This window comes from Schistocerca piceifrons, chromosome 11, assembly GCF_021461385.2.
Source record: "Schistocerca piceifrons isolate TAMUIC-IGC-003096 chromosome 11, iqSchPice1.1, whole genome shotgun sequence".
In the NCBI taxonomy this organism is placed as follows: domain Eukaryota; kingdom Metazoa; phylum Arthropoda; class Insecta; order Orthoptera; family Acrididae; genus Schistocerca; species Schistocerca piceifrons.
In genome coordinates this window covers 20,693,564-20,709,498 of record NC_060148.1, presented here as the reverse complement: position 1 = coordinate 20,709,498, position 15,935 = coordinate 20,693,564, and the positions used below count along the sequence as shown (strand labels likewise).

General features: G+C 39.2%; 1 protein-coding gene across 4 annotated transcripts in view; it reads left to right on the top strand.

Moving 5' to 3' along the window:
* Nucleotides 1-14,078, top strand: part of LOC124719997 (zinc finger protein 160-like) — a 90,095-nt gene extending 76,017 nt beyond the window's left edge. For all 4 annotated transcript variants that reach the window (XM_047245225.1, XM_047245226.1, XM_047245227.1 and 1 more), the window contains exon 6: nt 9,886-14,078. In XM_047245225.1, the coding sequence (XP_047101181.1) occupies nt 9,886-11,491 (1,606 nt within the window). In that variant the 3' untranslated portion in view covers nt 11,492-14,078. The remainder of the gene's footprint in view (nt 1-9,885) is intronic.
* Nucleotides 14,079-15,935: the final 1,857 nt, after the last annotated feature.

Here is a 15,935-nt window from a genome sequence, read left to right as displayed (position 1 = left end):
TAGAGAGAGCTCTGCCTAATTGAGAAGACAACTAATCACGAATAGTGAAATAATTCAGCTGTACTGCCTGTAGTGCACTATCAGATCTTCCTTTGTGTTCAGTAAAGTTCTTTTTTCCTGGCACAAGATGTTCTCATCCCAAATAGTAGCCATGCTTTCTTGGTGCTAGAACTGTAGTTGGTGCTTGACCTGTTGTATAGGAATGCTGGACTCATGAGATTTCCAAATTATGTTTATGAAAGAATTCAATTCCACATTTACTGTGTATATCCATTTTAAACATTTAACATTGTTCGCCTAGTAAATGCTCGCACATCAGTGTGACTGCCATGTTTAGATAAACATCCATTATTTGCAAAGCAATGTGAAGTAAAAGCTTAGTTACCTCTTTTTAAACTTATTTGATATGTATCATACACACTTAAGTAATATTCTGAGCTGAGTCTTGCAGTTGTTTATAGCATGACTGAATTTCTCTGGTATCCTAGCAGTGTATTCTCTGGTATCGTAGCAACTGATCAAATGTGGTATCTCCACATATTGCTACACTCAAGAATTAATGAGAGTAGTGATAGGATACTGTGTTTCTCCTTTCTTTGAACTACAGTTTGTTTAGTCTGAATATTTAATGCTAGTTGCCAATTGTTGCACCATTTCAAAATTTTATCTAGGTACGAGTTGATAGATTCTTTTAATTACTTCATAATTGGCAGAGCTAGTAATTATATGTGCTTGTACAATCGTGGATAGTTTTGCCTTTTTATCTATCTTGGCTATCGTACTGAGTCCAATATACTGTTCATTATAGTTTACTTCCGTTGCTATATTCTTATTTATAATTACTTCTACTCATGCACTACTCCTGTTCCATTTTGTGTTAATAACTCTGTACTCACCTGACCAGAAATGTTTGTTCCTCCTCCCTCTGCACCACACTAATTACCACCATATCAAACTTAAACTTATCCATTTCTCATTTCATGTTCTCTTCCACATCTAATCAGTCAAGCGACTTAACATTCCACACTCTGACTTGTAGCCATATTGTTCTTTTCCCTGATGATATCCACCAGAGTAGCCGCCTCCCAGAGATCTGTCATTATCATTAAACTATTCAGTAGGGCTGCATGTCCTTATGGATTATAACAGGTGTAGTTCCTTTGCTTTTAGCTGTTCACAGTACTAACATAGCAAGGCCATGTTGGCTAATGGTACAAACTGTTGTGCATCTGCTTCTACATAGATACTCGGCAAGTCATTATACAGTATGGTGGCAGCTGGTACCTGTACTACTAGAGAAACCTGTCGTCCATCTTCATTAACCACATGTTAGTGTCTGGACTCTCACTAGATATCCTTCCATTGCAGTTTTATGTACTGTATGTCTCTTTCGTTAAGTCGTGCAGATCACTTTGGCAAGATATATACACTATGTGATCAAAAGTGTCCGGGCACACCGAAAAACATACGTTTTTCATATTAGGTGCACTGTGCTGCCACTTACTGCCATGTGCTCCAAACCAGTGATCTCAGTAGTCATTAGACATCGTGAGAGAGCAGAGTGGGGTGCTCTGTGGAATTCATACTTCGAACGTGGTCGGTGATTGGGTGACACGCATGTCATACATTGGTATGCGAGATTTCCATACTCCTAAACATCCTTAGGTCCACTGTTTCCGATGTGATAGTGGAGTGGAAACGTGAATTGACACACACAGTACAAAAACGTAAAGGCTGACCTCATCTGCTGACAAATGAAGACGATCTTATTGTGTAATAGGCAGACATCTTTCCAGACCATCACACAGGAACTCCAAACTGCATCAGGATCCACTGCAAGTGTGATAACAGTTAGACAGGAGGTGAGAAAACATCGATTTCATGGTCGAGTGGCTGCTCACAAGCCACACATCATCCTGGTAAATGCCAAACAACACCTCGCTTGGTGTAAGGAGCATAAACATTGGACAAGTGAACTGTGGAAAAACGTTATGTGGTGTGATGAATCATGGTACACAATGTGGCAATCCGATGACAGAGTGTGGAAATGACGAATGCCTGGTGAACATCTGTCAGCGTGTGCAGTACCAACAGCAACATTTGGAGGTTGTGGTGTGGTGGTGTTTTTCATGGAGGGGGCTTGCATCCTTTGTTATTCGGCATGTCACTATCACAGCACAGACTTACATCAATGTTTTAAGCGGCTTATTGCTTCCCATTCCTGAGGAGGAATTAAGGGATGGCTCTTTCAACACGATCTCGCACATGTTCATAATGTACGGCCTGTGGTGGAGTGGTTACATGCCAGTAACATCCCTGTAATGGACTGGCCTGCACAGAGTCCTGACCTGCTCCTGTAGAAACTTACATTGATACCTCTTCTCAGTGCAATACTCTGCGAGGAATGGGCTGCCATTCCCCAAGAAACATTCCATTACCTGATAGAATGTATGCCTGTGAGAGTGGAAGCCGTCGTCAAGAGTAAGAGTGGGCCAACACCATACTGAATTCCAGCATTACTGATGGAGGGTGCCACAAACCTGTAAGTCATTTTCGGCCAGAATTCCAGATAGGTTTGATCACATATTGTTCATGCGGGAAATGGGTGCTACAAAACTGAAACGCGTGAAATAACTTACCTATTACCAAAAAGTCACAAAATTAGAAAGACATGACATTGTGCCATGGAGCTGTTAATAGCCTTTTAAATTGTACCATTGATATCACAGTTTCTCACATCCTACCTTAGTGAGTTACTGTTTGTCATAAGTAATTTTTTGGAAGCTATCCAAGAATTAAGAATGGCTGGTAGAAATGAGGTAGCACATATTTGAGGAAAATTATTAATAACTAAAATGGTAATCCACAGTTAACAGACACACAATATTACATTCAAGTCCATAAGGGTTAACAGCATGTGTAACTGCTCATTTAATCAGTCATGAGATGATGCCACAAGTCCCTAATATCATGAGCTTTGTTGTGGGATTTTAAAGGACAAGAACTCTATGAGAAATACTGGAAAGCTGCACATGAATCAGCAACATAGTGTTGCAACAACTGTACCAGCTTGAGTCATGACTATCCATCACTAAATGAGGATATTTGTTATGGGAGGGTTGTTCCAATGAGGCATCTTAGTTCACTAGAAAAGTCTTCAAGAACACATTTTGTGGTGATTTGGGGGCTGTGGCTGCAGATGGGGGTGTTAATTAATGCTCTACTCTATCCCAACAGACAAAGATAGAAAATACTTGAAATCTAAAGCCATCACTATAATCACTGGGGAAAAGACATACAGGAACTAACAACTGTCAAAATAACAAGACTAGAAGCTTTCAGAGCATCAGCTACAACTACCTCATACCATGAATCACAGGTGGACACTTTATTTTTTTTATTTTTTGTTGTTGTCAGCATTCTACTGACTGGTTTTATGTGGCCTGCCACAAATTCCTTTCCTGTGCTAACCTCTTCATCTCAGAGTAGCACTTGCAACCTACGTCCTCAATTATTTGCTTGATGTATTCCAATCTCTGTCTTCCTCTACAGTTTTTGCCCTCTACAGCTCCCTCTAGTGCCATGGAAGTCATTCCCTCATGTCTTAGCAGATGTCCTATCATCCTGTCCCTTCTCCTTATCAGTGTTTTCCACATATTCCTTTCCTCTCCGATTCTGCGTAGAACCTCCTCATTCCTTACCTTATCAGTCCACTTAATTTTCAACATTCGTCTATAGCACCACATCTCAAATGCTTCGATTCTCTTCTGTTCCAGTTTTCCCACAGTCCATGTTTCACTACCATACAATGCTGTACTCCAGACGTACATCCTCAGAAATTTCTTCCTCAAATTAAGGTCGGTATTTGATATTAGTAGACTTCTCTTGGCCAGAAATGCCTTTTTTTGCCATAGCGAGTCTGCTTTTGATGTCCTCCTTGCTCCATCCGTCAATGGTTATTTCACTGCCTAGGTAGCAGAATTCCTTACCTTCACTGACTTCGTGACCATCAATCCTGATGTTAAGTTTCTCGCTGTTCTCATTTCTACTACTTCTCATTACCTTCATCTTTCTCCGATTTACTCTCAAACCATACTGTGTACTCATTAGACTGTTCATTCCGTTCAGTAGATCATTTAATTTTTCTTCACTTTCACTCAGGATAGCAATGTCATCAGCGAATCGTATCATTGATATCCTTTCACCTTGTATTTTAATTCCACTCCTGAACCTTTCTTTTATTTCCATCATTGCTTCCTCGATGTACAGATTGAAGAGTAGGGGCGAAAGGCTACAGCCTTGTCTTACACCCTTCTTAATACGAGCACTTCGTTCTTGATCGTCCGCTCTTATTATTCCCTCTTGGTTGTTGTACGTGTTGTATATGACCCGTCTCCCCCTATAGCTTACCCCTACTTTTTTCAGAATCTCGAACAGCTTGCACCATTTTATATTGTCGAACGCTTTTTCCAGGTCGACAAATCCTATGAAAGTGTCTTGATTATTCTTTAGCCTTGCTTCAATTATTAGCCGTAACGTCAGAATTGCCTCTCTCGTCCCTTTACTTTTCCTAAAGCCAAACTGATCATCACCTAGCGCATTCTCAATTTTCTTTTCCATTCTTCTGTATATTATTCTTGTAAGCAGCTTCGATGCATGAGCTGTTAAGCTGATTGTGCGATAATTCTCGCACTTGTCAGCTCTTGCCGTCTTCGGAATTGTGTGGATGATGCTTTTCCGAAAGTCAGATGGTATGTCGCCTGACTCATATATTCTACACACCAACGTGAATAGTCATTTTGTTGCCACTTCCCCCACTGATTTTAGAAATTCTGATGGAATGTTATCTATCCCTTCTGCCTTATTTGACCGTAAGTCCTCCAAAGCTCTTTTAAATTCCGATTCTAATACTGGATCCCCTATCTCTTCTAAATCGACTCCTGTTTCTTCTTCTATCACATCAGACAAATCTTCACCCTCATAGAGGCTTTCAATGTATTCTTCCCACCTACCTGCTCTCTCCTCTGCATTTAACAGTGGAATTCCCGTTGCACTCTTAATGTTTCCACCGTTGCTTTTAATGTCATCAAAGACTGTATGCTGAGTCTGTCTTTCCGACAATCATATCTTTTTCGATGTCTTCACATTTTTCCTGCAGCCATTTCGTCTTAGCTTCCCTGCACTTCCTATTTATTTCATTCCTCAGCGACTTGTATTTCTGTATTACTGATTTTCCCGGAACATGTTTGTACTTCCTCCTTTCATCAATCAGCTGAAGTATTTCTTCTGTTACCCATGGTTTCTTCGCAGCTACCTTCTTTGTACCTATGTTTTCCTTCCCAACTTCTGTAATGGCCCTTTTTAGAGATGTCCATTCCTCTTCAGCTGTACTGCCTACTGCGCTATTCCTTATTGCTGTATGTATAGCGTTAGAGAACTTCAAATGTATCTCGGCATTCCTTAGTACTTCCGTATCCAACTTCTTTGCGTATTGATTCTTCATGACTAATGTCTTGAACTTCAGCCTACTCTTCATCACTACTAAATTGTGATCTGTGTCTATATCTGCTCCTGGGTACGCCTTACAATCCAGTATCTGATTTCGGAATCTGTGTCTGACCATGATGTAATCTAATTGAAATCTTCCCGTATCTCCCGGCCTTTTCCAAGTGTACCTCCTCCTCTTGTTATTCTTGAAACAGGGTATTCGCTATTACTAGCTGAAACTTGTTACAGAACTCAATTAGTCTTTCTCCTCTTTCATTCCTTGTCCCAAGCCCATATTCTCCTGTAACCTTTTCTTCTACTCCTTCCCCTACCACTGCATTCCAGTCGCCCATGACTATTAGATTTTCGTACCCCTTTACATACTGCATTACCCTTTCAATATACTCATACACTTTCTCTATCTGTTCATCTTCAGCTTGCGACGTCGGCATGTATACCTTACCTATCGTTGTCGGTGTTGGTCTGCTATCGATTCTGATTAGAACAACCCGGTCACTGAACTGTTCACAATAACACACCCTCTGCCCTACCTTCCTATTCATAACGAATCCTACACCTGTTATACCATTTTCTGCTGCTGTTGATATTACCCGATACTCATCTGACCAGAAATCCTTGTCTTCCTTCCACTTCACTTCACTGACCCCTACTATATCTAGATTGAGCCTTTGCATTTCCCTTTTCAGATTTTCTAGTTTCCCTACCACGTTCAAGCTTCTGACATTCCACGCCCCGACCCGTAGAACGTTATCCTTTCGTAGATTATTCAATCTTTTTCTCATGGTAACCTCCCCCTTGGCAGTCCCCTCCCAGAGATCCGAATGGGGGACTATTCCGGAATCTTTTGCCAATGGAGAGATCATCGTGACACTTCTTCAATTACAGGCCACATGTCCTGTGGATACACGTTACGTTGGACTCAGCGAACTAGATTTAAACATTGATGGTTTGAAGATGGAACCACAAAGGTCCACAGCAAAAACCCTCAAATTGTCATCTCCCTACTCCCTTCTAGTAACTATACACGAGCTTATCGTTGGTTTAATTACTCCTATACTGCAATGGAACATTCATAGTTTGATAGCACATGTAGAGTAACTGAAAGTTTATATTTGAAGAAGATCACTGTATTTAACTTCAGTGACTTTGTAAATCTTTCAGTAGTCCCATGCTGTCAGGGCACAGTATCTGACTGGTTCCCACTGGGGGTAAGGACTGCTTGATGGACAACCTGTGTTATTTGTCTGTGAGGCATAAGTGAGGACTGAGATCAGACACTAGCTGTATGAATACGAACAACAGTTTCTCAATAATACTAGATTTTGTTTTAATTTGCCAGGAACCTCTTTGCAAGAAGCATTGCCAATATTGATCTGAAATTTTGACAGCCATTTCGTTTGTAGGAGATACTAATGTCAGTGATATGCAGGGGTAATGCCAGCATCTCCTGGTGGGTCGTGAGACGAACTATGTCTCCTGAATACAGGTGGTAGAATTTGCTGCAACTCAGTTATTTGATTTCTTTAAACTAATCTCTAATCCTGCTTCATTATAATTGTAACCTCAACACACGGGCATGTCAAAAGGAGGTTATTCAGGTTGGTACCGCATATAGCAAACAGGATTGTTTTACCATCTGGTGATTTTCAAAACTGCTTACATGTTGCCATACAAAGATTATTGCAAGGTAAATTCACCACACTGTTGGTGCACTTGTCCTTTTGTGGAAGTAAATGTCAGCCAACATTATTCACCTTTTGCAAAGCTTGGTGATAATTCCAATGTTGCTCATCTCCAGAGCACACTTGTACACTGAATATTTAGCTGAGAACAGCTGTCTACAACATTTCTTTTGTCAGTTGGCTCAACAAAAATGCGAGTAGCAACCAAGAGTATTTATCATTATTGTAATAGCCGATAAAACTGCTTTATCAGGCAGGGACAAGGTTAAACACCAGATGGGAGACAGGGAGATAGCTCAGGCAGTGTAAATATGGTGCCTCAAAGAACTTATATATTACTTTTATTTTCAAGTAGTGCTACGTAACAGGTGAACTGCTAGGAACCATTTATCTTTATGAAAGAAAGCAGTCTTGCCTGTTCTACTGAACCCAGGAGAAAAGATACATTGCACAAAATTACTATAATGTTGCCCTCACCAATTGTATGCCAAATTACAAGAAAAGTTCGATCAGCATGTGGCATACCTGGTCTGTAGAATCCAAGAAAGAATGTACTAACATCCAGCCTACATTTGGAGGATATTTCTGCACCTTGAGCTTGTGGATGGCTGGAATACACTGCCTTTCCCTAATCCAATAATGTCGAAACAGTGTGCGTTTGTGGCTGTGTCTTCATGGTATGTGTGTTTGTATGACTGTTTGGGGAAAGTCAGCGCCTGCCATCTATGCCATACGTTAGCTGTGAAAGAAGTGTTTTCAGCCACTTTGATTACGGGCACACTAGGCATCTATCATTACCACATGGCCTGTGTGGAAGCAACTGTATAAGAAACGTACCTACATAGGACATACCCAAAAGGTGTGTTCTTTTTAATGCAGAATACAATACTGTGGCCAGTGTGATATAATATTATACTTTAACTTAAGAGATGTTAGACAGAAGCACATTTTACTATGAGTTTCTCTTAAAGAACAATTTCTGGTGTATGACATTAGTGACAGTGTATAACTGTTACCTGCACTGGAGTGATTAACTGTAAAGATTTCGATTAATCACATAGAAAATAACTTTTACTGTAATGTGATTAAGACTACTTGACAGTTGACATGTGTCACTCGGCACTGCAGTGTTGCTGCATCCACTGCCAGCTACTGCTCGGTTATAGGCAACACACAAACGCAAGGAGTCACTTCACAAATGTGTTAATATGTAATGCACAGCATGACAGAAATGGGATTTGCTCTGTTGAAAGCTGATTTTAAGTGATCTGTGACTAAACTGAGGTAGATGACAGGTTTTGTAGCCTGTAATTTAAACTCATGTCCTAACCTTACCACAACCGTGTGGTGTGCAATATAACTGAGAAAACCGATCAACAATCTGCAGCACAATTCAGATCATGATCATTTTGTGGAGTCGTTTTAAGGCTACCCACTATCAGCAAACGTAAGAGAGAAAAATTTCCTTATTTTTGTTGGCGTAGCCGTATTCTGCAGCAAAATTTCACTTGTTGAGGAAAGCAAACTGTAATTTTTCAGTCATTGGTTACCTGAAACCAAATATAATACCCACCAAAAAGCAAAACAGCCAGAGCAGCAATCAGGATAAAATAAGAATTGTATCACACAAATGTGTGCATGCTCCTCCTCACCCACACCCACAGCCATATCCACACTCATTGGGAAGCTCAAGAATTTTCGTTTCCATTCTGATGGTATGGGGTAGCTGTAGGTGGAATGATTGGACCCAGGTATCAGACAGGTAGACCATGCACCTACTGCCATTACTTGCTCTCAGAAGACTATGGTAGGCTGTACAGTGTGTGACTTGTGCTGACATCACCACTGACAAGTGTTTGATACAGCCAAGGATGTTTTGGAATTCCCGGTGACCAAATGTTGAGTTGTAAAAATATTCTTGAATGGGTAGCTGTAAGTGCATTGGCATTCTTCCTACCAGAGGGCTACACACAAGCTGTGCTGCTAACAACACACGTCTTATGTTAGAACTATTTGTGTGACATTCACATTTGTTCATCAGTCTGGAAGTTCATGTATGTGTTCCTTCATGTATTGGCCTGACATTATTTCCTATGTATGCACAGATGTTCTCCACCTGGTTGACGGCCTTACTATTAGCCAATAAAGAAGATGTTTGTGGTAGTTTTTGATTCATTTAGAATCAAATAAAAAACCATGATTGTTTTGTGAAATGAATTTATCATATGTGGTTTTAAGAATTTCTACCCATAGCTGAAATTGCTCTCCAAAGCAAAGAACAAGCCACTTGGGAAAATGGTTTTATTTCTATTTTAAAATCATTGCTTACTCTTCTTTTTCGTTTCCTTTATTCTTTGAATGGAAACACCTATGTACAAAACTGGAGGATATTATATTTAATAAATGTAGTATTTTTATAATATTGTGACACTTTTAAATAACGGTACCTACTAGAAAATTTGGAAACGTAGTCTGCACTGAATGAGATTGGTCATTATTGAATTTCCTGTGATGGTTTGCTTTATGAAAATGTTAGTGTTGCAAAATGATATCATTCTGGTAGAATCTCATGTTAATTTTAAACCACTTACATTTACTGAATAAGTTATCTGTGTCCCTGAGTTTGTGTGTGCTCAAATATTGTTCTTTTGTATCTTGTAAATCAACATTTCACACCTCTTTCTTCATTTCTCAGTTTCATTCAAAGTGCTGGTGAGAGCTGTGACATCTCATTTCAAGAAATATTACATCAAGGAGTAGTCAACGACGAGCTGGAGATGGATGCAGAGAAGTCGACAGATTTCACTGTGTGCGATAGCTATACCAAAATATCGATTTCACAAGAAGATAGCTTATTCAGCACGAGATTTAGTCGTAGCATTAGGGAAAAGGATTTTCACAAGTTTAACTGTAATTTCTGCCTAAAGAGCTTCCCTTCCAAATACAGACTCATAATGCATGTCTTCAACCACATTGATGGTGTGCAGGCACCTGCATATGTGTGTAAGTCATGTGGTGAGGTATTGCCCACTGATGACTGCTTGAAAAAACATTTGAGAATCAGTGAGGGTGCTGCCGACAGTGAGATACTTGACTGCAGTGATGACCATGAAAACAATATCTCCATGGAGGGTGTACGAGAAGGAAGCATGGAACAGACTGAGAACCAGTCTTCATCCAAGGAAAGTAGGAAAACTTTCAAGAAATGTAATGCACATAATGTGACACAAGCTGCAGAAAAACCCGAAAGATGCAATGATGATGGAATTTTATCTACAAGTGATAATGTCCACAGCGTCCTAAGTGCAAAGAGGTGTCACAGTTGTGATGTTTGTGCTAAATTGTTTACTCTGTCAAGTGCTCTTAGGAGACATAAATTAATACACACTGGTGAGAGATCCCACAAATGCGACGTTTGCGGCAAATCTTTTACTCATTTGAGTACTCTCAAGTCCCACTACATAATACACTCTGGTAAGAGACCTTATAAATGTAGCGTTTGTGGAAAATGTTTTACTCAATTGAGCAATCTGAAGAAACATGAATTAATACACAATGGAAACAGACCTCATAAATGTGATGTTTGCGGCAAAGCTTTCACTACACTGTACAATCTCAAGACCCACTTATTAATACATACTGGAAAGCTACCATACAAATGTAGTGTTTGTGGAAAATCGTTTGTAAATTCTAGTAATCTGAAGGCACACGAAATAATACACACAGGAAAGAGACCCTACAAATGTGATACTTGTGGCAAATCTTTTAATGCATTGTCCAATCTCAATCGCCATGTCTCAATACACAGTGGAGAGAGACCCCATAAATGTAGTGTTTGTGGAAAATCGTTTAATCAGCCGAGTAGTCTGAAGGCTCATTATTTAGTACACACTGGACAAAGAATACACACATGCATTGGTTGTGACAAATCTTTTTCAGAACTGGGTCATGTAGAGGCACAAAGATTAACAGACACAGGAAAGAGTGCCCACAAATGTGATACTAGTGGAAAGTGTTTTACTTATTTGGGTAATCTCAAGAAACACTCGATACCACACACTGGCAAACGACCGCACATGTGTATTGTTTGTGGAAAATCGTTTACTCGTTTGAGCTGTCTCAAGAGGCATGAATTAATACACACTGGAGCGAGACTACACAAATGCAATGTTTGTGACAAATCTTTTTTATTACTGGATCATCTAAAGAGACACGCATTAATACACGCAGGGAAGAGTTCGCACAAATGTGATAATTGTGGCAAATGTTTTACTCTGCTACTGTTAAGAAAAAAAAGTTAGTACACACTGCCGAACGACCGTATCAATGGAGTGCTTGTGGAAGATAAGTCAACCATTCCAGTAATTTCAAAACACAGGAATTACTACACAATAAAAAAGGCTACACAGTTATATATGTGGGAAATTACTTAGGTTGATCGTTTTGGGAAGCATTCTATAGTACATACTTTGTAGAAACCATTCAAAGCATTGTGGAGATCTATAGTGTTACACATGTTGCAAGACCACACATATGTTATGAAAATTGTTCGCATCTGCTAGAGAGAGGTCATAAAAAGGACAAATCTATTTCTCCTCCTTAACGTTTGAAGAACATTTATACTAAATACTACATATGAATCACACAGTTGTGATTTTTTTGTTCTGATAATGTCTTAATGAACTGGCTACCAGAAATTTGTGCATTGAGAAATATCTTTCACTCGTTTGGGTAGAAGTTCCAAGTAGTAATCAGGACCCCATATTCATCATGAGAATGAATCAATTTGTTGCCAATTTTTTGAAAGATACTGCCAAGCAAGATTCATGAAGCTGTATGCACCAGACAGGTGACATCTAAGATGTGCTTATTACATATTCTTCACTCAGGCTATTTATCTGAAAAATGGAGAAAGATACAAAAATCTCACGATCTTGCAAACACTCTACTGAGGTATGCTTCCTTAATAGTTGCTATTTGTGAAGTTAATAATCTGCACACATGTTAACTGTTTTGTACTAGAATGAGATTTTCACTCTGCAGCGGAGTGTGTGCTGATACGAAACTTCCTGGCAGATTAAAACTGTGTGCCCGGCCGAGACTCGAACTCAGGACCTTTGCCTTTCGCGGGCAAGTGCTCCACCGTCTGAGCTACCGAAGCACGACTCACGCCCGGTACTCACAGCTTTACTTCTACCAGTATCTTGTCTCCTACCTTCCAAACTTTGCATAAACTCTCCTGCGTACCTACTTTCGTACTAGTTTCCCATTAGGAAATAACTGATGTTGGTGAGTATGCAGCGATAAGCCAAAAATTTTAATCATCTGCCTAGTAGCATTTTGATACACCTTCAGAATGCAATACATCACTCCTGCATGGTGTGGACTCATTAGTTCTTTGTTAGTTTTCCATTAGTACATTGGACTACATGTCGAAACATAACTCACACAGTACCCATAAGTTATAGGCTGTTGGTCTGTTGCTGTGTAGACAGTGTACAATAGCATCCCAAATGCGTTTCATGATGATCTAATGGGTTGAACTAGGTGGGCAAGACAAGTGTGAGCTATCATGCTGCTCAGACCATTGTAGTGTGTTTCTGGCCCTGTGACTTGGACAGTTACCCTGCTGCAAGATAATGTCACTGTCAGGGAAGATGTAAAGAGGTTGCAATAATGTTAGTATTATCCACAGCTGTCATGATGCTTTGAATTATGACCAGTTTTTCTTGGTATCTCACATGAATATCCCCCATAGCATGACATTGCCTTCATCTTCCTGCATCTGTTGTATGGTACATGTTGTGAATAACCACTCATCTGGATGATGGCATATCTGGGCACAACCGTTGACCTGGTCGAACAAGAAATGTCACTTATCCCAACATGTGACACATCTTTCTAGATATGCAGTCCAATCTCAATTATTGCATTTCAACTGCTGCTGTAACTGACAATGTTGTTAGATCAACATTAGAATACAAAGCTGTTATGTAACTTGGGGCCTCATTCTCAACAATGTCTGCTGAATTGCTTGAGTCTCCTGTCTTCATAGACTGACATAGATCCCACTTTACAGAGCAGCCAGACTCTGATCTCCCATTCTCTAGGTAAAGCACAAGCATCCTACACCTTCTTGTCAAGTTGTGGTTTCACCATCTTTCAACGATGTTCCATAGAGGCTCACAATAGGAGCACATGAGCAACCAACCAGATTTGCTGTTAGTGAGATGCTATTACCCAGGTACTAGGAAAAACCATCTGCTCTTTGGCAAAGTTATTTGTCTGTTGTTTTTCACATACTGTCGCTAGAATGATTACACATTCATCTCTGCTTGTACAGATTCATTACTATGTGATATACCCACAATGCCACTGCGCAGCATACAGCGCTCCTATGGAAGTGGATATAATGATTTGGATCAAAAGTGTGTATTACGCAAAAGGGTCATTTGGTAAATTGTGTAGTAATTCAGATTTTCATGCTTTGTTAAATTTTATATCAATACACTACTGGCTGTTTGAGCTGTATTTCTTGTGAAATATTTTTGTGTAGTACAAAGCTCTATGCATAAACTACTCTTCATTAACTCAGAATTATGTACAAAGTCTTTTAATTATTTGTCTGTTTCTAATTATCATGTAACTGCTGCACAAACATATGTGGGAAATCTATGTCATCATGTAGTGTCAGATTATAATTCCAATTGTATAAAACACAAGGAGAATTGAAACAGCTCAAAGTGTGACTACTAGAATATAAATTTAATCCAAATGCATAATTTTTATTGTAAAAAGTAAATATAGCAAATGTGGTTTCTTTTTAATTGCTTTGTTTTAATTTTATTTCTTTTTAGTTGTCTTCTTTCATCTACTGTAAACATGATTTCATAGTGTGTGTTTTCCTTTATTTCTCTAATAAGTGTGAGGTTTCAGAAAGCTTTACTAAAGCTTTGTCTCATATTTCATAAAGTTTGTTTTTGATCAGTTTTTTCGATTTTCTACCTCTTTCTTGTTGGTTTGTTATGTTTTGTCATACTCGTAGTAACTTGAGGTAATTGTTATTAAGTGGTAGGCATTTTTGAGTTTTGTGACACTTTCAGCTTTATGGCTTTTGTCTGAAATGAGAATGTATCTGTCATGATGGTTCTTGAAACATAATACTGTGCTGCTATCTGGAGTGTAATACTGCAGTGGCTTTTAAATATTTAGGTAATGGTGATATATTTGCAGTTTGTGGAGTACTATTCTTCATACACACTTGATAAGGAGTTTTTGTTGTGACTTGGAATGAAATTGCATGGATTTTAAAATATATCATTATCCGTATAGCAGTGTTGTTACACTATTTTGTCCAGATATTTAGTTGCATATTTCTGCTTCAGTTCCTTTTGGTACTGCGTGGATGGTCTATTTTAATCATAACAGAAAAATATTTTTCCTCTCAATAGTGCTTGCTGAGACAAAAATTATTATTATTCTTATTCAAGTAAGAACAGAGCCTTGAATTCACAAACTTACAGTGCTTCTACTCAAATGAAGCTTAAATCCTGGCTCGTAACTGTTCTATTTTAATAGTCTCATCACTGAAAATGAGATTCTGATGATTCTGGACAGAAATTAAAGTAACCCACAGTAAGATATTAAAATAGGGTTTCAAATCACAGAATAGGAAATATTGGCAATATAACTTTGTCAAAATACAGTGCCATTAATTGTTGCAGTGTGGTATTTAATCATAAGACCAACACAAATGTCATTATTAGTAACTTTTAGATGTGTTCTGTTGAAATATATCTGACAAATGCCATAAAGGCTGTAATGACCATCTTCACAGTATCACCATTGCCCTTCAAGCTAATATGTGTGGCATTTTCCAACCAAAACGTTCTTAGAAAATTCATTTAGAGACAATAATTGTTGACATTTCTGTTTTGTAAGTGAGCTCAGCAACTCCTTGCACTGTTGTCCAAAATGATTCGTTTTAAAACCTGAGTTGTTAGACATCTGTCAAAAGACAAACATTACTGTTCACTTGAGTCCAAAATGAATCATAAATCAAGAAAGTGTGATTATAATATTGTCGTTTGTAGAATTGCAGTACCTTCTTGTTTGAAATTACTTGAGTGAATGGAGTTTGTTGGAAGATGATACAGGTTTCATTTAAAGCTAAAAAAATACTTTTCACTATAGTACAAAATTGTGAACCCTCCCAGGGGACACCACATTATCGTAGGCACCTTCAGTGTTTGGTAGGAGGGTTTGCATGCTCTGACAAAGTCGAGAGCTGTGCTGGAGGTAGTGTAGCTACTGGCTGTGTCATCCAAGCCAGATTGGTCTCGATCTAGGAGTCAGTGTGTCCCACAACATAGGGCCGGGAGGGGGGTGGGAGCTCTATAGGTGTAGGAAACCCAACCCACCTAGGGGAGTAAACCCTAAAAAATTCAGGTCCTCCAAGTCAGTGGTTAGGTGTGAGGGTAACAACCCCACGCAGGAAAAAAGTGCTGTTGTGGATATTATACATATGCCTCGCAATGGAAAGATTGCCTCTTATGATCCGGCGAGGAAAACGGTTAAAGAGATATTTGGATAGCCACCTGGAATGTGAGGACAGTCAAGAGGCCTGGCAAGACACAAGAAATAGGGAGTGAACTAGATAAGTACCAAGTGAAAATAGCAGCAATACAAGAAACTACATGGAAAGGGCAAGGAATGATAGCATTGGGGGAACATTTTATGAAGTAC